The sequence below is a fragment of the Sesamum indicum genome, linkage group LG12 (assembly GCF_000512975.1).
Source record: "Sesamum indicum cultivar Zhongzhi No. 13 linkage group LG12, S_indicum_v1.0, whole genome shotgun sequence".
Taxonomy (NCBI): Eukaryota; Viridiplantae; Streptophyta; class Magnoliopsida; order Lamiales; family Pedaliaceae; genus Sesamum; species Sesamum indicum.
Window position 1 is genome coordinate 2,029,928 of NC_026156.1, and position 23,951 is coordinate 2,053,878.

General features: G+C 36.2%; 5 protein-coding genes and 1 pseudogene across 6 annotated transcripts in view; 3 read left to right on the forward strand and 3 right to left on the reverse strand.

Moving 5' to 3' along the window:
* LOC105175068 (probable BOI-related E3 ubiquitin-protein ligase 2) overlaps window positions 1-1,031 on the reverse strand; it is a gene marked incomplete in the record, with an annotated part of 1,716 nt that extends 685 nt beyond the window's left edge. The window contains 3 exon segments of the mRNA XM_011097391.2: window positions 1-118; window positions 238-610; window positions 706-1,031. Coding sequence (XP_011095693.1) covers window positions 1-118; window positions 238-610; window positions 706-761 — 547 coding nt within the window.
* Window positions 6,262-7,735, forward strand: LOC110013020 (annotated as a pseudogene).
* LOC105175069 (porphobilinogen deaminase, chloroplastic-like) lies at window positions 7,876-10,355 on the forward strand. The gene is made up of 3 exons (XM_020698473.1): window positions 7,876-8,867; window positions 8,979-9,050; window positions 9,162-10,355. The coding sequence occupies exons 1-3, from the start codon at window positions 8,535-8,537 to the stop codon at window positions 9,204-9,206; spliced, it is 450 nt and encodes a 149-aa protein (XP_020554132.1). The 5' UTR covers window positions 7,876-8,534; the 3' UTR covers window positions 9,207-10,355.
* Window positions 10,874-14,819, reverse strand: LOC105175070 (elongation factor 2). 2 transcript variants are annotated; one of them, XM_011097392.2, is made up of 4 exons: window positions 14,702-14,819; window positions 13,880-13,948; window positions 13,700-13,787; window positions 10,874-13,579 (listed from the first exon to the last, which is right to left on the reverse strand). In XM_011097392.2, the coding sequence occupies exons 2-4, from the start codon at window positions 13,880-13,882 to the stop codon at window positions 11,139-11,141; spliced, it is 2,532 nt and encodes an 843-aa protein (XP_011095694.1). In that variant the 5' UTR covers window positions 13,883-13,948; window positions 14,702-14,819; the 3' UTR covers window positions 10,874-11,138. The 2 variants fall into 2 exon arrangements, with proteins under 2 accessions (XP_011095694.1, XP_011095695.1); XM_011097393.2 differs by having other exon boundaries at window positions 14,698-14,766.
* On the forward strand, window positions 16,712-17,413 carry LOC105175072 (60S ribosomal protein L27-3-like). The gene has a single exon (XM_011097394.2). The coding sequence runs from the start codon at window positions 16,796-16,798 to the stop codon at window positions 17,201-17,203; it is 408 nt and encodes a 135-aa protein (XP_011095696.1). The 5' UTR covers window positions 16,712-16,795; the 3' UTR covers window positions 17,204-17,413.
* Window positions 18,740-20,277, reverse strand: LOC105175073. The gene has a single exon (XM_011097395.2). It carries the CDS (start codon window positions 19,884-19,886, stop codon window positions 18,990-18,992), a length of 897 nt encoding a protein of 298 aa, XP_011095697.1. The 5' UTR covers window positions 19,887-20,277; the 3' UTR covers window positions 18,740-18,989.

Consider the following 23,951-nt stretch of genomic DNA (forward strand, 5'->3'; position numbering starts at 1 on the left):
TATCGATTTCCTCTTCTTTCGCTTTTAGCTTCTTCATTATGTTTTCTTCCACGGCCGCTGCGATTCTCCTGGAGTATCTCTTTCGCCTCTCTTCAATTTCCATCCTCACCTTTTCAGTCTGTTGTAAGATAATTCATCAAACGCCATATTAATAAACCGTACCGTACCGTACCGTACCGTACGAATGATGAAATATTTGCAAGTCAGAAAACTTGGAAAATATAATCATTTACATACGTGTTGAGCAATGAAGCGATCGATTTCCAATTGCTGCTGTTGGAACTGAAACGAGAAATCTTCTCCGAGGAAAGTAAAAGAACCGCGACGGTTATTTGAACTTTGACTCTGGACGCCGCTCGGTAATGACGAAACCAGAGGATTGATGGCATCTCTGGGTCGCTTCCTCGAAATCGGGACGGCGTACGTTAGGCCACTATCAGACTTAATCGCAGCAGTTTTCCCGGCAACAGTTTCCGGCATCGCCGAACCGTAAATGGGAAGGACAGTTTCAGTCGCGGTGGTTGTTCCCGATAAAGGAGCCACGAGTCCGTATCCCATAGGAGCACCGTACGCGTTTCCAATGCCTTCAACACTATTCATCATCAACTCTCTGCATTAATTCACCCGAGAGGCATATGAACTCCCATCCAAATGAAGAAGAAGAAGAAAGGAAAGAAAAAACCAAACCACCATTACTGAACCTACCTGTTGTTGAGAATCTGTGGAGGAAAAAGACTCAGATGCCGAGCTTCAACAGCCATTAATCACAGATAATTTTCTTGGTATTCGTTGATCCCAAAAGCAATTATAAACGTATCAATATCTATCTCTGACTTTGTTATTCTGCTCTGCTTCTAATATAGAATATAACCCGTTTATGTAAATATATACTTGAGAGTTTTGATTGATTCGGTTCTTGGACAGAGGGAAGTGAGAGATGGGAGAAAAGAACAATCGTGAGGTGGAGAGGAAAAATGAAAAGCAAAGTAAAAGGGAAGAAGGGGCATGCAAATATATGCGCAAAGGGGTGGGGTGGGGTGGGGGTGGGGGTGGGGGGTTTATTAAGGGTTTGGTTTGGCTTCAAAGCTAGAGCGAGAGAAAAAGTTGGTGAAAAGATGTTTGTTTTGGAGTATTTAAAGGGGTGAAGAAGAAGAAGAAGAATTGTAGTGAGAGAAGGAGATGGGATTTGTTTGTTTGTTTTGTAGGGAATTAATGGGAGTGGCGTTTGCTGGATTGATTGGGTTACCAGAAAGGCCCCTCATCTTATTTGTATTGATCACGACCTGTTTAACGTGATTTGATGAGATAAGAGATGGGGTCTAGTCCATGTTTCCGGCTAAATCCCAGGGGTTATTCCGGAATACCTGCTGCGTCCATCCCACTCTCTCCTACTTTCTTTTTACTATTTTTAATTTAGATTCTCATTAATTTTAGGAAATGTTTGACACGTGTGAGGAGTGAGTGAGGGGTGGTCTCAGTCTGAATTTGAGTCTGAATCTAAATCTGACTCTTCTGATTTTGTATCGTTTGTTGGTTGTGGAATTCGTGATAAAGTTTAATACATAGAGCGAGAAAGAGGAGGAGCGCATGGCGTAACGCTCCCCGAGATCATACATACTCTACATCTACATCTCTCCTCCTTTTTCATTTTTTTCTTTTTTCTTTTTCTCCAATTTTATATATTTTTATTCTAATTAATTTAATTTCTGTTGTATAAGGTTGAAACAATATTATTTATTATTTAAAGCTATATATATATATAGTAGTAGAGAAGAGTTGCATGTTGAATGGTGCAGGTGGATTGTTGATGCTTCATGGGGCGGGGTAGGTTCTCCCCACTATTCTTGTTGCTATTTCATTTTCACATTTTTTTTCTTTTTATTAATTAATTCAACATAATATCATATGTGACTACTTACTCTAACTCTAATTTCTTTTTTATTTTTCGTATTTCCCAATTTCCTAGACAAGTTTGTTGGATTCTGATAATTAATTAAAATAAAGTACTAACTCCAAAACCAATGCTGCATATTAAATATTATATATATGTTTATGTATATTCAGTTCCCAAGCAGGATATTAATTATTTTATATTATTATTATTATTATAGCTAGTAACGAGTATTATCCAAATTATTGCATGTAGCTCAGTATTATTTAATTTATCAAGTAAATGCGTTTGTTGGTTGCCCATGCTGCTGCCTGCTCTCTCCAACTCTCTTTTGTTACCATCTTGCGTGGTTTTGCGTGCTTCTTTCTTAGACGATACCGCCAATATACGTCAGAGATAAGCATTTACCGATAACTACACTACTACTTGTCATCATCTACTAACTACATTTCTTAATCTACATATATATGTACGTGCAGGCGTATATATATACAGGGATGACTACGTACATTACTATGTGTACATACACGCATTCATTAACCCTGTATTTTTACAAAAATTCTTAGTTAGATTAGTTTTGGATTCAATTAAATTAATCATATAATAAGTGTATTTTAATTAATTATTTGCTTTCAATTATATTTTAATGTAAATAATTTTTTTTGTATATTTAACACAGGGATGTATAGATGTGTGTTGAAGAGCAAGGGAGAGAGAGAGGGGCATGATCTCCAACCCCGGGCCATGAAGTGCGCTGTCACACACTTGGGTTTTATCATCAAAATGCGCAAGACCGCGAAGTTTGCTGGCTAAAGCTACAGCGACAAAGGCAAAAGGCCAATTATTTTTCTGGGTATATGTCGTTACTCACGCATTCACACATCCATTGCAATAACTGACGATGATGATGCTTTCAATGTAATCTTCCTTTCTAACATCTGATGATATATGTGCAAATGCAATCTTCTGCCTTTGCACATTATCACTCAGTCTTGGCTGTTCTTTATGCTTTCCTCTTGCGACAAATAGATGCGGCCCTGTTGCATTACTCCTATTCGATTTCACCTACTTTATTGTTTAAAAGTATTGAATATTAATTGTTGAATCATCAATTATTTGTATCTTTAAAATCGTAACCCACATGGGGTACGTTTTTAGTACAACAATAATATATATATATATATATATATATATATAAAAGATAATTGTGAGTTTATTATGTATGTATGTATGTATGAGTGAGTCCGTACAGACACGGGCTCGTATTAAGGTAATTAAATTAATGTGGCAACTGGACTGGAGCTGCGTTTTCCCAAGCCCTCGGTCTTCTCAGCTTTGGCGTCCAAATGAGGTCTTCATAAAGGGGGAAAAAAACGAGAGAGAGAGAGAGAGAGAAATTCCATTTCCCATTTGTCGGGCAACTATAGTCTATATATCCTTAATATTTTCGTACTTGTGTGTATTGTTTGATCGTAATTAAAAATAACATTGTACGAGTGTGTAATTTTCACTTATTAGAAAGCTGGTTTTGTTATGTATATATAGTTATATAAATAAAATTTACGAATTTACAATTCAGATCAACAATATATACTTTGTGTAAGAACATTTTATCAAGATAGATAAATGTATGGCACATTATATATATATAGATGTTGAATTATGATTGATCATTCTTTTAGTCCATTAATCCAATTAGAAGTTGCGTACATATAAAATATATTATTTAAAGAAATTATAAGATTGGATTAGCTGTAATCAATTGTTCCAAATGTCGTCCATGTGTTGTAGACTCAATTTGGCCCACTTGACCCAAAAAAAAAAACAATGATGATGATGATGATGAAATTGCAATGGAAATGGAAGGAGGGAGAGTGGTGGACATTAATAGAATGCAGAGGTACAACAAAGAAAGTGAGCAAAAGTGTGTGGAGTGCTAGTAGCCTTATTTAAATAATACAAATTTTAATAAAAACAATGCTGTAATTTATTATTTTAAATTTTATAAAAAGAGTGGTTGATGAGATTGAGGACTTGAAATAGAAGTAAGAGTGGTGGATTCCTCAATCACAATTCACTCACTTCACGCTATTATTGCTTCCATTAACTCCCCACCTTTTTCTTTAGAATTGAGAAGAAAGTGAGAGGGGGAAATGAAAAAAGAGGGAAATTGTTGAAGTGGAGATGAGGATAGATATAGATATAGATAGAGAGCATCCCACACACATTCTCTCTCTCACATTAGGTAAAAAAGAGTTTCTCTGACAGATTCTAAGCTGGGTTTCTTTAAGATTGGTTTTGGGGTGGTGTAAGTTGAAATAATTGAAGATTGATAGGGCGGGTTTTAATTAGTTAATAGAGGAATTAAAGGCTGAAATAAAAGAAAAAACAAAAGTGAGTGATAAGTGTTGGTGATTGAATGAAAGTTGTAGATATGGTGAGAAGAGATGAATAATAATGAATTGATTTATATTGGAAAATGATGCACCACTCCCCACTCCCCACTCCCCATCATTATTGCTTTTACATCTCACTCTCAAAAGTTTTGACCGTTACCCCCCCTCAGAATCCAGATAGTGCTGCCATTATTCACGGGGCTTTGTCTTTGTGGCCCAATCCATCTCCTCTCCTCTACTGCTACTACTATCCCCATTTCCCATTTCACATGCATCCACCGTTCTATTTTCATCTCACTTTTCTTCCCTCGTTTTCTTTTTTTAAATGATATACAACACTACTCTAGAACGTGTGGGTGCCAAAATTCAATTATATCTTAGTCTAGTTATCTGTCTAATTATTAAGGTTAAAGTTATTTATCTAATTTAATATGAGTTTATTCAAACGAGTTGATTGGAGTATATCATATCTATTTGAAAAAAGTCATAAATAACCTTCCAAACAATACTAAAACACCACTGGAGCTCCTAGGTCCGCGTCTTTCTATCTTGGGTAGCATCGCATCTTTTAATCCTGGGTCGGGTAGCTCAATCGGACCTGCTCCAATGACCGAGATCTAGACCATAGGTCATATGACAACTCATAATTTGAAATAATGCCACGTGGAACAGAATGTGCGCACATTTAGCCTATAGATGACCTCATTTTTATGGCATTTATGGTGAGACATATTTATTGCCTTTTTACCTAATTTACTATTTGAGATCGTCAATGATCATCTCCAATTCGAACTGACTCATGCATCAGAAAATCATTGTCGGAAACCATCTTACTAGCCTAACATGCTTTCATCTTTTCAGGGATAAACATCTAGGATAAGCACCTCAGATCATCTCCCCTAGGGAGATCGCATCATGCTAGATTGCGAATCATCATCTCTTGGGCGATCACATCATATTGAATTGCGGATCACGACTCCTTGAAAGATTACAAATTTATCAAATCAAGTATAAATTATATAATCACTGTTTTGATAAAAATAATAATAATAAATCTATATATGATGTGACCACTATATTGATAGGAAAATTGTACAATATTTAAAACTTGTCTTGACTTGTAGAAATACTCAGAATCGTCTCCATCTACGTATTTGTATACCAAGAAAAGAAAAAGAATAGCTATATGTCAAATAATGTTGTTCCCCGGTGTTTGTATTTTGAATTTAACATCAAACGTATGAAATAGATTTGTGGATGAGATGTGATAAAAATGAAAGTAGATATATAGTTATTGTGGCATCACACACATAACTGTCCAGAGCACTGCACATGAAAGTCTCGTCTGTCTTGTCGGTGCAGAGAGCTTGAAATGTAAGCCCTTCCGGTTCCGGATAAGGCGGGAACGGATAGTGGGCCTGAATATTATGGGACCTGTGTTAGGCCCACTATGTCCTTTGGGCTTAAACACTACTCAATTACTATTTTTACAAATTATCATTAATGTTTACTCTCTTTCCATGTTTCATCAATCGCTTACTACTCACTGCATAATTTTTTAATATGAATTAAAGAAAAAGAAAGTTTTATAGTTGGGTAAAGTGATCGTTTTATGCATACGACATTTATTTAGGATTTGGAATAAAAAAATATAATATGAATTGCTCACATTTCCATATCCATGAGGAGTTTTAGGTGTTTGAGTTTCTTATGCTTTGATACCACTTGTTATAAGGTTTGGTTAAAAGCTTAGACTTTGTACAACCTACATCTCATCTAATTCAATTCACTATCTCAAACAAAATTACAAAAATTTGTTATTTGGACCAATTACAAGCCCAAGTTAATAATGGGCTTTAACTGAAGGCCCATGTTCAGCATAAGAAATCCAAATACAAGGCCCACTATAGTTTCATGGACTTGGCTGCTTCTGCATATCTTCAGTTTGAATTGATCCATGGGACTGGTGAATTTTTAGCAAGTCCAGAGGCTGGTGACAGGATAAATGTCTGGTGTGGAAATGCTTGCAGTAAAAGTAGGAAAAGGCTTTGAACCCAAATCTTAAAACGTTCTCCTTTCAACGCTATCCTTTCTCATATCTCCATTCCGTCAGCAATGGAGACTGCCATGCCCACTGTAATTCAAGCTCATTTTCGTATTAACACGAGCCCTCTTTCCAGTAATCTCACTTCTGCTTCTGTTTCAGCTCTTGGGTTTTCTTCGCCGAGCACTAGTAATTCTTCAGCTTCTTCCCGGGGCAGAAGTTTTGTCACGAGGGTTTTGGTTGCTGTCGAGGAGAAGACCGAAACGAAGGCCGCTTTGATCAGAATTGGCACTAGAGGGAGGTTAAGTTTCTTGTTTGGCCGCTTTGGCTTTGTGGGTTATGGGTTTTTGGATGTGGGTTGTCTTTCAATGCTCTTTTACCAGTTAAAGAATGTTGCTTGAGCTTGAGTTATGATGGATGATTGAACTTTTTGTTCTTAAGAATGGTGTTAAATGATTTTTGTCGGGAAACTTGCTTTTCGGAGTCGTTTGGACATGGGATAGCGATTGGTTGCTTGACTTTTATTCCCTTACGTCTTCAGTCGTCTCGTCCAGTCCAGCATGAACTAGAACTGTTTTCACTGATATGTGCATGTTGAGTTTTTCGTACATTGCTTTCTTTCGGTACTTAATCTCAGTTATGTCTTAGTTTTCTTCCGAAGCTTGTGGGAAAAAGAAAATCATATCATGCTAAATGATATCAACCCTCAATTTCATGCTTTTAGACTTTTTGGTTTTTTCGAAGGAACACCATATATGATTCTTGATTAGTCCTGATCTATGAATTTGATCGTAGAATATTTGCTTCTCTTTTTTGATCTTTGCTGAATGGCTTCATCTTAATATTCTTTGTAGGACAGTCCACTGGCCCTTGCCCAAGCTTATGAAACACGAGATAAACTGATAGAGTCGCATCCTGAGTTAGCTGAGGAGGGAGCAATCCGGATTTGATCATTAAAACTACTGGTGACAAAATTTTAAGTCAGCCACTGGCAGATATTGGTGGAAAGGGTTTATTCACAAAAGAAATAGATGAGGCACTCATTAATGGTGACATTGATATAGCTGTACACTCGATGAAAGATGTTCCAACATATCTTCCAGAAAAGACTATATTACCTTGCAATCTCCCACGGGAAGATGTCCGAGATGCTTTTATTTGCTTGAGTGCCTCCTCTCTGGCTCAGCTTCCTGAAGGAAGCATAGTGGGCACTGCTTCATTGAGAAGGAAGTCACAACTTCTCAATAGATATCCATCACTAAACGTTAGTGTATTGTAACAGTATTTACTCATTTTGCCTACCTTAGGAAAAAAGGTATGAATGTCATTTAATTAATTAGAAACTACATATAATAACTTCTTGTAATATATCAAATATTGTCAATTTATGGTTGCTTTGCGATTTTTTTGGAGTTCTTTCTTGCACATTCATTTTGTATCTTCATGCCACTGATTAAACATTAAAACAAGGTTTATCCCTGTCTACAAGTATAGAGATATTCCCAACTTTTAGTTTTCCCTTGTAAGCAGGCATAAAGAATTTCTCGTTCAGTTGGGCTGCAAGCTGATTGAGTCCTACATGTCAGGGACATCCCATAGCCCCATTCCCTGGTTGCGATAAGTGTTATAAGCCCTTTTTCTGTTTATCTAAGATACAGGGGACTAAGCAGATGGTCTTCTCTTCTTTTATCTTTTTCTTTTTTTTTTTTTTGGTTAAAGGGCAAGGTGGTGGTTAACACTTTGTGTCAGGAAGAAACTATATCCAGCTGCCCCTTCTAATGTATGTGTGATATATTTTCTCGTGGCCGTGAAAAGATCGTATTGGATGCAGTTCAGGCTCAAATCAAGAAGTTCTCTTTAACATGATGCTTTAACAGGATAGGAGATCATATCCCATTTTTGGCTTTATAGTCCTCTGTAATGTTTCTTGATGGGTCTTGATCCCGAATTCATTTGGATTTCGTAAATTCCAACTCTTAGTCACAACTTATTTAATCTTTATGAGTTTTACCTGCAACACATCACATGTATTGTGGACATAAAGATCCTCAGATATTGAAACGAAGCAATGAAGATCTGTGCTTGGTGAAATTATCACTTATTATTATGTTAGCAGTAATTGCTAGTTAAATTTCTTCAAGCTGGCGGTTCCACTTCAGATATTATTTTGGAGCCATGACAAAATGTTACGTGCTGGCATAGTATGAGCAGTCTTTCTTGCATGCTTAATTTGTTCTTGCGGTTAGCATTAATTACTCTCTTGGTTGTCGACAAAGCAATATATATTTTACTGTTGCTTCTATTTTATTTTAAACCTAATCTGCTGCAGGTGCTGGAGAATTTTCGAGGTAATGTACAGACTAGGCTAAGAAAATTGAATGAGGGGGTCGTCCAAGCAACATTACTGGCATTAGCAGGGTTGAAGAGGTTAAACATGACAGAAAATGTTGCATCTGTGCTTTCCATTGATGACATGCTTCCTGCTGTAGCTCAAGGGGCTATAGGAATTTCATGTAGAAGTGATGATGAAAAGATGGTATATCGCACTCCACTCTACAAGAATTTTAAACTGAGTTCTCTCGGTTATTTTTGTACTGCTTAGGGTACAAGAACTGACTTCTGATCCTCATTTCTCATCAATGCTTAGGATATGCTCATCGGGATGAGGATGGAAATTGCATTTTTAAAGCATTGGTGGCATCCCCTGATGGATCCCAAGGTATAGTACTAACAATTTAATGATGACTTGTAAAGAGAATGAAAAATTCACTTTTTGGTACTCTGGATGGCATGTGATATTTTCACTTAACTATTTTGTTACTCATTACAGTACTTGAAACTTCTCGAAGAGGGCCATATGCTTTTGTTGATATGATAAAGATGAGCGTAGATGCTGGCGAGGAACTCCTCTCCCGAGCAGGTCCAGGTTTCTTCAACCGGTAAGTCATTTAGTGATAAACAAAGGGAGCAATATGAGCACATCATTTGACCTCTTGAGGTTAGCAGCTAGGCTAATGTTGTAATTTCTTTTCGAGATAAATTTTTTCTTAAGTTGTATATCTCCTGGTAAAAGTATCAGAGCACTCCTAAACTTATAGGACCGGCTTCTTGGCAGCACATGTAAAATCTAGAAAAAACGTTCCACTAAATTTGGTAAAAGAGCTTTGTATTTATATTGGGTGGAGGAGCGCTTGCATCCAAGTTGCCCGCCTCCATCTTTTTAGAGAACTGGGATCTTTAATCCCATCCCAGAATATACTTGAATTCGTCTGGGTTGTTTTGTGAATTGCGACTAGTTAGGCTGTGTAATATACTTATTAGATATACATCTACATTTGATAGAGTTTTGTAGTCAAAGATCTGGTTGCAAGGACTCCTCTTGGATGAACTTCGTCTAATACAGTGTTTGTAGTCTCCCAGATTTATGTGGGATCAGGATTCATCTTGTACACACCTATAAATAGGTGCTCCAATGGATACAAGAAAACACAATTCATACTACATACATTCTCATAGAAGCTCCCCCATAATACTTTCTCTATTCTCTCTTGGAACATTACCAAAGTCTCCAAGGATCTAAGGCGTGTGAATTTGGATGGATAGTCTAGTAACAATCCACGAGGGCGAGAAGAGGGTGTTGGTCTAAGAGATAACAAAGGACATGCTTGTAGATCCAAGGGCTCACTTTGAATCTCGTAATCAAGTCGTAGAAATCTGGTATTCCTTGACTTATCTCGCTGTAGGTTCCAAAACCAAATTACTGATACCCTTTAACGTGTAATGTGTATCAATAATTATGTGATACCTTATATGATCTTTAATTTCCAACAGTCGAAACACCGAACGTATAACTGCTTATAATTTTGGGTTGCCTCGTACACTCAAATTCAAAGAGACATTTTAATTTCTAGCTTTGGACAACAGATGTAGCGGCATTATGCAAGTGCTTCCACATTATTTGGGAATGCATCATGTTCTCCAAGACTCTAGGCAATGTTTGGATTCATGTTTTGCATTTTTCGAGACAAGAAAAACACATCAAATGGTTATTTTTGTATTTTTACACCTTATTTGTGTATTCTTTTATTTTTTAACTTTTTATGTATATAATATATATATATACACATTTATATATATAATATAAAATAGACATGATTTGATAATAAACAATAATTTTTATCTTAAAATATTAAACATACAATATTTATATATATACATATTTATATATAAAAATATATATAAAAATAATAATTTGATCGTAATTTTTATCTTCCAAATTTTAATATTAAAACTATATCACTTATTTTAAAATATTTTAAATTAAAAACATAAATTCCCAAACATCCCATCTATCTTTGAACACACACTTAACTATTTTTCTTCTCTATCTTCAAATTGTAAAACAAAACATTCAAAAAAACAAATCGAAACATATCCATCTCAAACTCCATGCGCTTCGGATTATAAAAAAAGAACTAAGAACAGAAAAAAGTTTTTCCACGTGGCTGCCTGAAGCCGAAAGTTTAACAAGGCTAACACCTGTAATATAATGAGCATAATACTAAACAGACCAAATGAATACCAGTTGTCAAATGTCAAGGTCAGTACAAGAACCAAGCAAAAGGGAAAAGATAAAAACAGAACATCCTCATCCTAGTAATAATACTCAACAGAATCCGAAGGCAACTCCTGACCATAATACACGAAAAACAGAAAAATGCCAACCACGAAATCAAAATTGAGCAAAAAGAAAATACTCAGCCAGATCTGGCATTTTAATGGGTCCAATTAAATTAAAACTTCATGCTCACAGTTTATCCTCGTATTCAGAGAGTGGTGTGATCTGCTCCTTCAAACCCTTCCTCTTCCGAATTTCAGCTACGAGAGTGGAGGCCTGAGATCCTGCTTCCAGTGGATCGGACGACATCATATCCCAGTGATCGAACACACACTGGGGGAATGCCTGACCAGAGGTAGCAGCTCTCAAGGTGCTTGAGAAACCAAATGATTCGATAACAGGAAGGTACGCCTTGATGTTGTAAAGAGGTGTACCCGGCCTCTGCATTTCCTCAAACACATGCCCACGCTTCTGGTTCAGCACACTGTAAATTCCACCAAGAGCTTGCTCAGGTGCTTGGATCTCCACAAGGTATACAGGTTCCAAAAGACGAGGTTTTGCAGTGAGCTGTGAGGCGTAAACAACTCTTCTAGCAGTAGGAATAATTTGACCACCTCCTCTGTGAATAGCATCAGCATGAAGAACAACATCACAGACCTCAAAGCAAACGCCTCTCATGTTTTCTTCAGCCAAAGGCCCTTCCTTTGACGCCCATTGGAAACCAGCAACAACAGAATCCTTGATTTCGTTCAAGTACTGCACTCCCTTGCACATATCAACCACCATGTTTGGACCGGTGGTTTCGGGTCCAAAGCACCAAATTTTCTTTGCAAGCTCCTTGTCCCAACCAAACTCTTCTGACAAGATCTTTGAACGAACCTTGGGATCATCCCTTGGGCCAATGCGTCCGTCATCAATGGCCTCAGCAAGGCCCTCTTCCAAGGGTCTGGCTTCCATGTACAGACGATTGTGCTTGTTAGGCGATTTGCTCATAACTGTATGGGAAGACCTTTCAAGAACCGTCTCACGGAAGGAAACCACTGGATCAGATTTTATAATTTCTGCACCACCCATAAAGTCTTCCTGCAAGTCCTTCAAGCAGATCTCGAGGTGCAATTCTCCAGCACCAGCAACAATGTGCTCCCCAGATTCCTCAATAGTACAGACAACCATAGGATCAGACTTGGCCAAACGCTTCAAACCTTCAACAAGTTTTGGTAAATCGGATGCAACCTTGCATTGCACAGCAACACGCACGACAGGTGAAACTGAAAACTTCATTGCTCTAATTGGATGAGCATCCACTTCCTTCTCATTGGTCAGGGTTGCATTTTTGGTGATGAATTGATCGAGCCCAACCATGGCAACTGTGTTCCCACATGGCACATCTTCAACAGTTTCCTGCTTCTTACCCATCCAAATAACAGTCCTCTGCACACTCTTGACATACAAGTCCTTTTTCTCTCCAGGGACGTAGTTCGGACCCATGATTCTAACCTTCAAACCAGTAGAGACCTTCCCTGAGAATACACGACCAAAAGCAAAGAACCGACCCTTGTCAGATGCTGGAATCATCTTAGATACATACAGCATGAGAGGTCCCTCGGGATCACAGTTCCTGATGGCATTAGCATAAGCATCATCAAGTGGTCCCTCATATAGATTCTCTACACGATACTTTTGAGCAGTTGAGGGGGAAGGAAGATGGAATATCATCATTTCCAAGAGAGCATTACTAGCAGGAAGCCAGGTTTGCATGACACGCTTCATCAATGCTTTCCCCATCAAATCCTTCTCCTCAGACTTCATTGTGACGCCAAGCTTCTGTAACATTGGCCACAACTTGTCTTTCTGATCATTCATGCAAGTATTGATGATCTGCTTGATGGGTTCATAACAGAACTGAACAAAACCACGTTTGCACGTAGGGGAGCCAGTATTCTTGCTTGTCCATTTCTTAGTTGCCGGATCAAAGAAATTCTCTCCCCAGAGCCTCTCCATCATCTTAGACTCATCAACACCAAACTTGGATGCATACATCTTCGCGAAGTTTGTCAACGTAAAAGCCCACCCATGCAAACCAGCAGAAAAGGCAACAGTACCTTTCTCTGGGTAAACCTGGACATCTCCCAGAAGGGGATCTTCATAAGTTGCCATGATGACATTTGCATTTTCAATGACTCTCTGGAACGTCTGGTAGGCTTCCTCACCATCCACTTGGAGCTCAAGGAAACACCTGTCCATCTTGTTAACAGTCAAGACAGGGCGAATCCTTTCTCCAAGGGCCTGTCGGAGGACAGTCTCTGTCTGGACACACACACCTTCAACACAATCCACCACAACAAGGGCACCATCAGTGATACGAAGAGCTGCAGTCACTTCAGAAGAGAAATCCACGTGCCCAGGGGAGTCAATAAGATTGATAAGGTACTCATTGCCCTGTCTCTCTCCCTTGTAGTTCTTCAAAGCCTCATCAGTCATTTCATAATACAGGGAGATACCAGTAGACTTAATAGTGATACCACGTTCGGCTTCATCAGCTCTTGTATCTGTCATTCTTACATCTCCAGCAACTTCCTGGGCAATAATACCAGCAGCCGCAACAAGCGAATCGGTAAGAGTGGACTTCCCTGCCAGAACATTGTAAATAAAAGTTACTTCATGTTCAAACTAGAAAGTTGAATCTGACAGTTTGTTGCAAAAAAAAAAAAAAAAAGATGAACATATTAGATTGAAGATATAAGATTTACCATGATCGACATGGGCGATAACAGACATATTACGAATGTTATGCTTGTAGTCCATAATCTTACGGAGCTCATCTGCAGTGAACTTAACCTGCAAAATTAACCAAACACTAGTTGTTAGAGGCCATCACATATTCCAATCACAATATGAAAATACACTGAAAAACTGAAAATTATGCTCACCATCTTGATTAGTTTCTAATTATTTCACAGGTCGATCAAATTTACTGGAGATTATGCTCCAAAAATTACCTGCAATTGACAGCAAGATAAAAAAAATTACAATGCAATTCTTCAAAAAGGTGGAAGATGAATACAAGACATTGATAACATGTAAAAAGAAGCAAGTATCTTCGCGATGAGCAAAACCCTAGACCTAAATAATTTTCGGACAATACTATAGAAAGATATCACATGTTGCTAGTTAGAATGCATGATACTCCAAAATCATCTGCTCCTGTGCACGAAGCTGCAAGACTTGAATCATGCATAAAAGTCAAAAGAGATTAAAAACTTCCATAGACACCACAATAAATGAACTATAGATCTATAGAAGCCCAAACATATCAACATCCAACAATCACATGTTAGAGAAAGTTTTACTGAGCATCACAATAGAAAACCAAGCTAACATGATAAAATAGTAATTCCTTGACACGCCTGCAATGAACTTGCACAAAAATTTCCAGCAGCATCAGATGCCACATTTCTTCTAAATATCAAAGGGAGCGTCCTATATTCAACTACGAGCTCAATACATAAAACTTTCGATAAATATAACATGTGATTAGTAGATAGAATTCATCCAGAACACAAAAAGGCAAACATTAATCCACGATAACTGTTCCATCAAATTCTCAGGAACCAGGTCGAGAACTACGATTAATAAAACAATCAAACAGCTTCAAAAACATAAAATCCACTAACAACGAGCCTAAAGACGTCAAGAATCAAGCCGGACGACAGTCAAACACATAGATACGTAGTGGGAGAGAGCATACTCACGAGAGACTCGAGAAAAGAAAGTCCGGAGGCGGCTCCCGTAGACGAGCGCCACAAGAGATATAATAGAGCGAGATGCGCGTGCTGAGGGTCCTGACTGCTCAAAACCCTAATATAAGTGGAAAATTTCAGTTACGTCCCCCAACTATGTTCTATTTGCAACCACCGCCAAATAAAAATTGACATAAAGCCCTCTCAACTGTTATATTAATACCAAACAGAGAAAGTCTAATTCCTTATCTAATAAAATAAAATTTTCATGGAATAAGTGATTTTTAAATCTAAAACGTAGCAAATCATAAATGCAACTACTTAGGATGTTCATTTTATTCCCACTCCATTCTTATTATTTTTCTATGAATATATCAACCATAAATGTAGGAGTGAACTTAAAATCGTAAAACTTAATTCTATTTTATTTTACTTTTATTTTTTAATTTGTCTTATGAATTTTGACAAAAGTATTTCTCTATACATATTTCAATAAAAATGCCATTTTTTTATTAAATATTTACACCTTGAAAATTATTTTTTAAATCACATGTCGAAAACTAATTAAAACTGTTGAAAAACAATAACATTTTTAATCTTAACATGTAATGTTACCAAAAGATAATAATTATTCAAAATTTTCATTCCCAATATTGTTTTATCGAAGTTACATGACAGAGCAATGGAAGACGTAGTAGATAAATTATAACTTATCGTAATAAAATTATTTTATTTGTTGAGATAAAAGAAGGTGCATTTCTCATATTAAAACATATCAATCATACATGTTAGTCCGTTGGGCTAGTCCACGTACTGCAATCTAGTTTTCCGTCGACGTTTAAATTTATTTGTTGATGCTTTTTCTCATAATAAGACTAGAAAATTTCATAAACAAAAACAAGCTACACTGTACCCCTAAACTCCATGCTATCCCTTGGAGACGGTGAAAAAAGTTTTGATGCTTTGATATGATCATAAAATGACAATGGACTTTGATGGGAAAATTTTAATTTTGTTTGAAAAAGATTGATTTGTTTTTGAATAGACATATAATTACAATTTTATTGGAGAATTCGTGCATTTCCCTTCGGGTCGGGTTGGTAGCAACTCGAGATACGTGGAAAACACTTATTGGACCAACAAGACCATTACTCTTACACTATAAATACTCCATAATCAATGTTTTTATGGTACGCCCTTTCCACCACTCTTTACTTTTTTGTCGCTTCGACTCGTCAGTTCGCCAACGACCTGCTTTTACGACTTTGAAGTCAAACAATGACTTAAGCATTGGAAAGTTTTAGTTGGGGGTCACCCCAACAAACCTAACGATTTGCTTCTTTTTTTCTAGGGCCCAAAAACTAGTTTGGGAGAGGTAGCGATCTCAAACCGCTTGAATGACCAGTTCACCCGATCAAGGAGGTCACATAGATTTCAACCCGAATCAGACTTCATTAACTCCCTTTAGCCCTGCTTTTTTATCTGCTACCTTGATGTCACTTGCAACCTTAGCCAACACCACGACGACTGCATTGACAACTGAAAATTATCAATTAACTGGTTATGCAGACAAGAAGGCCATATTTATTAAATTTTCGTCCTCAAGGAGTCACTAGACATTATATATCTTTTTGGTCTATACATTATTAGAATAACAATACAGAAAACAAATATAATTTAATGCTGAAAGTGATATCAGAATATTCCGTTAATTGAATGCTAAATCTAACTCATTCTTGAGCTCTACATGTTTTTTCTGTCAATAGAGCTCCGAAATCATCCCCCGTCCTTATGTTGTCTTTAGACTAGACTATAATGACCTTCACAAAACTAAATTGCAGTATTCATCGTCTTTAAAGAATCACAATCGAAACAAATTAGCCCGGTTTACATGACCCGGTTTACTCGATTGAGCCCTGCTTAAGCCCATGGATAACATTTGGGCCGTTTACCCATTTAACTCTTTTTACTTGAGAAAAGCCCTAAGCCTCTGCATCTAGAGCACAGAATGGAACTATATAAAGAAAACCTACACTCGAAACCCTAACCCATCAGCGGCCGAACCTCCACGCCAACGCCACATCCGCGCACACACAAGCACCCAAAATGGTGAAGTTCTTGAAGCCAAACAAGGCGGTGATCCTCCTCCAGGGACGGTTTGCCGGCCACAAGGCTACCATTGTGAGGAATTTCGACGACGGAACACGCGACCGCCCCTATGGCCACTGCCTCGTCGCCGGAGTCGCCAAGTACCCGAGCAAGGTCATCCGCAAGGACTCCGCCAAGAAGCAGGCGAAGAAATCGCGCGTCAAGGCTTTCATTAAGCTCGTCAACTACAACCATATCATGCCAACGCGTTACACTCTCGACGTGGATCTGAAGGATGTCGTGTCAGCCGATGCGCTTGTGTCCCGTGACAAGAAGGTCACCGCTTGCAAGGAGGTCAAGGCTAAGTTTGAGGAGAGGTTTAAGACGGGGAAGAACCGTTGGTTTTTCTCCAAGCTCAGGTTTTGAGGTGAAAGATTTAATGATGATGTTGTGTTCGATTTCTTTTGCACTTTTAGGAATTTTGGCTATGAAGTTGTTTTTCGTCTCGGATTATATCATATGATTTTGGTTAAATTTGATATGGAATGTCTACTTCACTAAATTTTCTGGATATCTTTATCGTTAGTTCCTACACTTGGATTTTTGCAGCATGATATATACACGTTAATTGAAGTATTTTGTGTAATTACAGTAATTTGCAGCTGGTGACAAAAGTTTTGATGCTCTGATTTGATCATAAAATGACAATGGACTTCATTGACTCCCTTTAGCTTTATGTACGTGTGGATATTGCTGTGTTTCTCATATCGTGATTGACAAAGATTTGGTTAAAAAAAATTACTTTTGCCTTAGTTTAAAGATGCTGCCTCGGGACAGTAACTCAGGAAAAGATTCCGTATTTCAAGTAACGTAAGCTATGAGTTAATTCGGTGTTTTGAGTTTGTTCTATGATGTTCAGAGGATATTGCATTTAGTCCCTTCATATTGTTTACGGCTGTTCCAGACTGAATAGATTGTCAATTTGACATTCAAGTAATTGAGCAGAACCACTATTGGACGTCATGTTATGGTATTAAACACGAAATCTCTTCATCTTTGGTTTCTGCTATTTTCCCTTTTTTTTTCAAGTTGGTAGTCCTGTTTAATTTGGACTTCCCTTGGTCATTATTGTCATTTTTCCTTTGAGTTGTACTGCATAGTGTTCTGTGGAATGAAAAAGTTCTTGTTTAAGGAGAGTTTGAATCCCTTTTTTAATGCTTCTCAATTGCCTTGAGCATCATAAGGTCATTGTCGGAACTATTAGTCCCAACTAAGCTAACGAGCTTTAATATTAACAAAAATAATTTGAATTTAGAGTTAAAGAACTAGAAATGCAAAATTAATGATTTAAATATACCTTTAAACTGATTGCAATCTAGTTTTACGTCCACATTTAAATTTATTTGATGATAATTTTTCGCATAATAAGACTACAAAATTTCATAATTTAGAAATGGATCCAACCAAAAAGACTACATACTAAATACCTGTCATTTATCTTTGTATTATGTTATTTCATTCAAACTTCTTTACATTAACATTTGATGAAGAATTTGAGAATTTTATGTTTCATTTGGATTGAATGATTCAAATCTTTCATAATAAATTGTTTGAATATGTTTAGGTAATTCTAAATATAAAGAATTTCAAATCCTTTGATTTAAATTTTGATAGAGATGGATATATTACAAATTCGTTTGAAATAGTGTCATTTTGAAATCATTTCTCCAAATCTTTTCTTCAAATTTACATTTATCTATCCAAATACACCTTTAGATTTCTCTTTCAAATTAATAATACAGTCCAGTGCATGTAAAATCACCGTAGGCTATTGCCATTTAAAATAAATGTAGGCCATTTCATAGTGCCGGGGGTTTGCTAAAAATGTTGGCATTATATATATATATATATATATGTGTGTGTGTGTACAATTATTGAGAATTACCCTACATCCTATCTTACTACAGAAATTGAATTAAATGCAATAAACAAAAATCTCATAAACAAAAACAAGGTACACTGTACCCCTAAACTCCATGCTATCACTTGGAGACGGTGAAAATGTAAACGTCAGGGGATGGGTGTTGGTTGCAATTAATCCTGCATACTATCATTCTCTTAATATTAATTACTCCATTCGGCACCTGATTAATTTTCATGGATAAATTGAAATCTGACAAGCATGAAATATTGAACGGAAGACGAAACGGAGTTAGTATAAAATCCAGTGCTCTCCGTCTATTCTGACACGAAAGCCGTGGAGTCGAGCAAACAAATGGACGGCGTCCCGAACACCAACCCACACATAGTCATGCCCGAAAAGGACCCCCCCAGGCCTCAAAATCTTGTACGCGTTGTTGATATCTGTCCACGCCGAGTGAAAATCATGAGCCGCGTCTATCTCCACCAGATCACCGTACACTCCCCACTCACACAGCCCACCCAGCGCCGTACTCGTCGAGAAGGGCAGAAACATGATGGAGTCCGTGGCGTTAGCCTTCACCACGTTTTGCATAAACTGGTACAAGAGCAAACTATCGCCGTTCACCATTTTCAAGCTCTTTTCCTCGTCGTAGTATCCGGGCCACCCCCGGAAGTCGTCTATGCAGAGAATCTGAGCGTCCAGCCCCAGTTTCCGAATTAGCCCGGCCATGTGAGTGGCCGAGGCGCCAAGAAACGTGCCGACTTCGATGATAATCTTGGGCTGCGCCTGGAGAATGAGGTGCTCGAAAACGGGGGCTTGTGAGCCCCAGCCTTTGGTCCATTCTTGCATGATGAGGGAGTTAATGTGCGGCGGGGGGAAGCCTTCCCAGGGCGAGGTGCCGTTGAAGACTCGGTCGATGACTGTTCGGCGGACGTAGGCGGGGGGAACTGGATCGCCACATCGAGGTGGTGAGAAGGTGTGGTGATCGAGTAAATCTTGGGCTGATTGAGAAAGTACTGGTTGTGAGTGGGTGAGGTAGCCAAGGACGAAGGATATGAGAAGCAGGATGATGAAGGCCCTTGGTTTATTGAAGGTCTTGTTCACTAGATCCGCCCATCTTCTGTGATGGTGATGGTGGCGGTGACGGAGGTGGTGTGGTGGTGAAGATGGTTGTTCTTCGTCCATGTTGGCTTAGCAAGTTGGGGGAGGAGAGGTAGGACGCACCCACGTTGTAGGTTGTAAGAGATAAGACGTGTGTGTGGGAGATTAATCGAAGGCTTGCCACTAGTATGTAACGATAGCAGTGGTGAGAAATGGGAATTGAATCATTAATGGCAATGCCTCTTCCATTCCAATTCTACTTTTTATATTGCAGTCATACAATCCAACTTTCCATCCAAGTCTAAGTTGAAGGCTGACCTTCAACACTTAACAGAAACTTGGCAAATAATGTGGGTCTTCTACATATATAGTAGTGGAGCCTTGTGTCTTAATTATACACCTGTCATTCTCTATGGGCAAAAAACACGATATTAAATTAATTATTTTCTCTGTATATTTGTCCACTCTATTCCAACTTGAATAGCAAGACATCTAGGATTTATGTATGATATATTTGTATGTAGTTTACATCTTTTGTTGAATTAATTTAAAGTTTTTATGCATGTTCAACTTCAGATTATGTTAATGAATTAATATATTCATATGAAATACAAGTCCAGCTCATTCAGACAACATTATTTCTCCATACTTTATAAGTCATGTACTTCTGACAATCTTTGGTCCCCGACGCCTAAACAACGTACATTCAAGGAGAGTATCATGAAAGCCCACAACAACATATGAAGCAACTAAATTATTGAATCCAAATTTAATTATTTAATTACTAAATTCAAATAATTATTCATCAATCTTGAACTGAATTTGAAATATTCTTTCAATTAGTCAAGTATTATTCAACTAATAAATCATAAAGGTCCTGTTTTATTCATGTAGAATATAATCCAGTAGTCATAATATGTTGTTCGGTTTATGTCATAGAAGCTCGTGACAAAACAAGGCCTACGTCTATCAAACTATGGTATGTGCGATTATGGAAGGTGGGATACACAATCCCACTTATCTTACTATGTGGTAATTTTCTTTTTTAATGATCAAAATGTCCACCAATTTTAATTTTTTGCCTTTGTGTTATAAGTCAACAAAGACATAGTCGCACATAAAGTCATATACATGTCATGAAATTATATGCATTCTTTCATAAAGCATTTAAAAAGGACATGACTGGAATATCATTAAAAATAGTTATCCTTTGTGGCCTATTTTTGTATATTATCATGTAATATAGTCAAGCTGACCAAACACAAAAATATTAATATTAAATGGGATATTATATATAGTAGTCAGTCCATCAATGATCAAATCAAACATGAATTTATAGATCTTGAGAAAACTTATCATGTATAATCCTATTCTACTTAATTCCATCAAACTCAATCCTATATATTATTTCAACCAAAGCAGGGTCAAACAGTTTATAAATATTACAATATATAAATTGTAATTTATTTTTCAAAAGAACATTTTGATTAGTTCATCATAAAAAAAATTGAATGAAAATCTAACTGAATGAACTCGTTGTTAGACGGATGTTAAAATTCGGAGGTATTTGTACTTTTTCAAACAACTAATATATATTTGTAATTATGTCAAATCTCATGAAGGATGATTATAATTTTCCTAAGTATTTTCACTTTCAAATGTTCTTTCCTTAGGAGCAATAACATTTGTAATTCTAAATTCCAATATAATTTGCTAGACTTTTAAAAAACAATTAATATATACATATTAATTGTTAAAACTTTAATCACATCATTAGTAATTTTGTCATGAAAAAAGAGCAAGTTAGCCATTAATTTGCTTTATAAATAGGATAAATTAGAATAGGTTCCTTAAAATTTAACATAACTACAATTAATGAGTCGTTATTATTTAAAAAATTACAAATATCGTTCTTGCTTCTGTATATATACACTTATATAGTATATTTTATGAAAAGAAATATTTTTATTTATTTAATTATTATTGAGTAGAGTGACCCATCTTGACATAATGGGCCTATATGGGGCTAAATTGGATTATTGTTTAAATGATGATACCAAACTTGGAAAGGTCTAAAAGCCAAATTACGACAATAGTGGAGAGTCGCATTCTAGGGCCAACAGCGAGTTGGTCTCCCCGCTTGGAGGATGTGGTCAATATCAATCACGATGCACCAATTTTCTACCGTCGAGCGGAGGTTGGCTTGGGCTGGCTAGTTTATATATATAAAGATTACGTTATTAATTTTATAGTTAAATATATTTTGCATTCTTTAATTATTTCATTTACACCTTTAAAATATGAAAAATAATAAAAACATCATTGATAAAATAATTTGACATTGATAAGACTAAAATACCCTCCTTACTTATACTTTCTAAAATATATTTTATTCAATATCTCCCCAAATCATTTTTAGTGATTTACAATTTTACTCACATTTTATTTTAAAAATAATATTTATAATTTATAATTTTTTTTATAAATTTTCGAACACAAATATATTTATAAACTCAATATATGCAAATATATTTTAGAAAGTAAATAAATTATGTTAAGGTACATGTAAATATGTGTCAATACATAATCCATATAATATTATAGAAAAACTATGTTATATAATTTATAAATTTTTATTCAATTACATGTCCACATATATAATGAAAATGTGTCACTTAAAAAAATATAGAATATTATATATTAATTATATTATAGATTTGCATATTTTACAATATATATATGTTGATGTAATATTTTATATTTGTATTGATAATTTATATTTAAGAAAAGTTCAATATATATAACAACACAAGCAAAAATTATGTAAATTTTTTACCGATTGTGTAAAAAATTTTAAGAAATGTAAATTTATGAAGTTTATATAGATTCTATACTCAGTATAAAAATTATAAATTTTGGATATTACTTTTTTTAAAATAATTTTTTATAATAATTATTATATTTAGGAGAATAATTATAATAAAGATATTTTAGGGGCGTAAATAATTGAAAGTTGAATTAGGATTGAGTGTGACTTCCTTAACCTCTCTATGGAAACAAGTTTGTTGAACATTGGTTCTATTCTTTGATAACATAAAGTGGTTTTGGGAAAAAAAAAAAAGAAAAAAAAGGATTAGTGACTGTGTTTTTCCTGTCCATAATAACGGTTTGACGAAATGCCTCATCTAGAGGATATACGACACTAAAATTTGTTATTTCTCAAACTTTGGTGTTAATTTTGCAATACTCTTATAGTTTAAGAGGGAAAATGCAATTTCTGTATTTTATAAAATAATAAAGGTTATATATATATATAAATATATTCTGCGTAAAAGGCAATATCCTAATTAATCGACAATACTTGTAAAATTATACTTTTAATTCCATAGAACATGAGCTAACACTTTAAAAATTCTTGCACGAAAGTTCTAATTTAGTCCCAAAATTAAAAAACTCGAAACATTTAATCGACATGCAAAAAGTAGAAAAAAAGAACACGTGCAATGTAAGTTTCCTTTATTCAACCATTTTGGAGGGAAAATTTGCGGCAAAATTGCACTTTTAGCTCCATAGGAGGTTAATTTAATCTCAAAATTGAAAGAATTAGACACATTTGGTCCCTCGTCTTGTGCTTCCAAACCCAAAATCCATATTCTACCCCCCCCCCCTTAATACTTTGTGGAATTAGAAGAACACGAAGGAATTAATTTGTAGTAGTTTGAGGTTAGAGTTCATAATGTCGAGGCTTCCAGATGCGCCCGCAGTATAAGTTTTTTTAATAATATTTTTCGGATGCATTAAGAATTTAAGGGTGTATATTTTTTGAGCTTTTGGGTTGTTTCATGTCTGATGTATAGATGGGGGATTATTTCTTAGATTATGTGGGGATGACAATAAATTGTGGGCAACCCTAAGAGACAAACCCTGGATCTACTATAATAACGACACAAGTAGATGGTGGGTGGGTAGAGAAAGTCTGACAGATTTTATGTTTGCTTTAATGCTCTTATGATAGGATTTTAGTCTGGATGTAGACCAATTGTAAAGGGAAGGACCCGTGGTTGTATTATTTTGACTGTAGTGTCAATTGATAATTGATTTTATTGTTTTTTCTTTTTGTGTGTGTTTAATTTCTGATATGTAGTGAAT

Excerpts from the sequence above, each read along its gene's own strand:
- LOC105175069 (XM_020698473.1), top strand. The coding sequence starts at position 8,535 with ATGAGCAGTCTTTCTTGCATGCTTAATTTGTTCTTGCGGTTAGCATTA. Across the intron at positions 8,868-8,978 it reads GAAGTGATGATGAAAAGATG|GATATGCTCATCGGGATGAG; the intron begins GTATATCGCACT and ends ATCAATGCTTAG. Across the intron at positions 9,051-9,161 it reads ATCCCCTGATGGATCCCAAG|TACTTGAAACTTCTCGAAGA; the intron begins GTATAGTACTAA and ends TACTCATTACAG.
- LOC105175072 (XM_011097394.2), top strand. The coding sequence starts at position 16,796 with ATGGTGAAGTTCTTGAAGCCAAACAAGGCGGTGATCCTCCTCCAGGGA.
- LOC105175073 (XM_011097395.2), bottom strand. The coding sequence starts at position 19,886 with ATGGACGAAGAACAACCATCTTCACCACCACACCACCTCCGTCACCGC.
- LOC105175070 (XM_011097392.2), bottom strand. Across the intron at positions 13,580-13,699 it reads TATCGCCCATGTCGATCATG|GGAAGTCCACTCTTACCGAT; the intron begins GTAAATCTTATA and ends ATGTTCTGGCAG.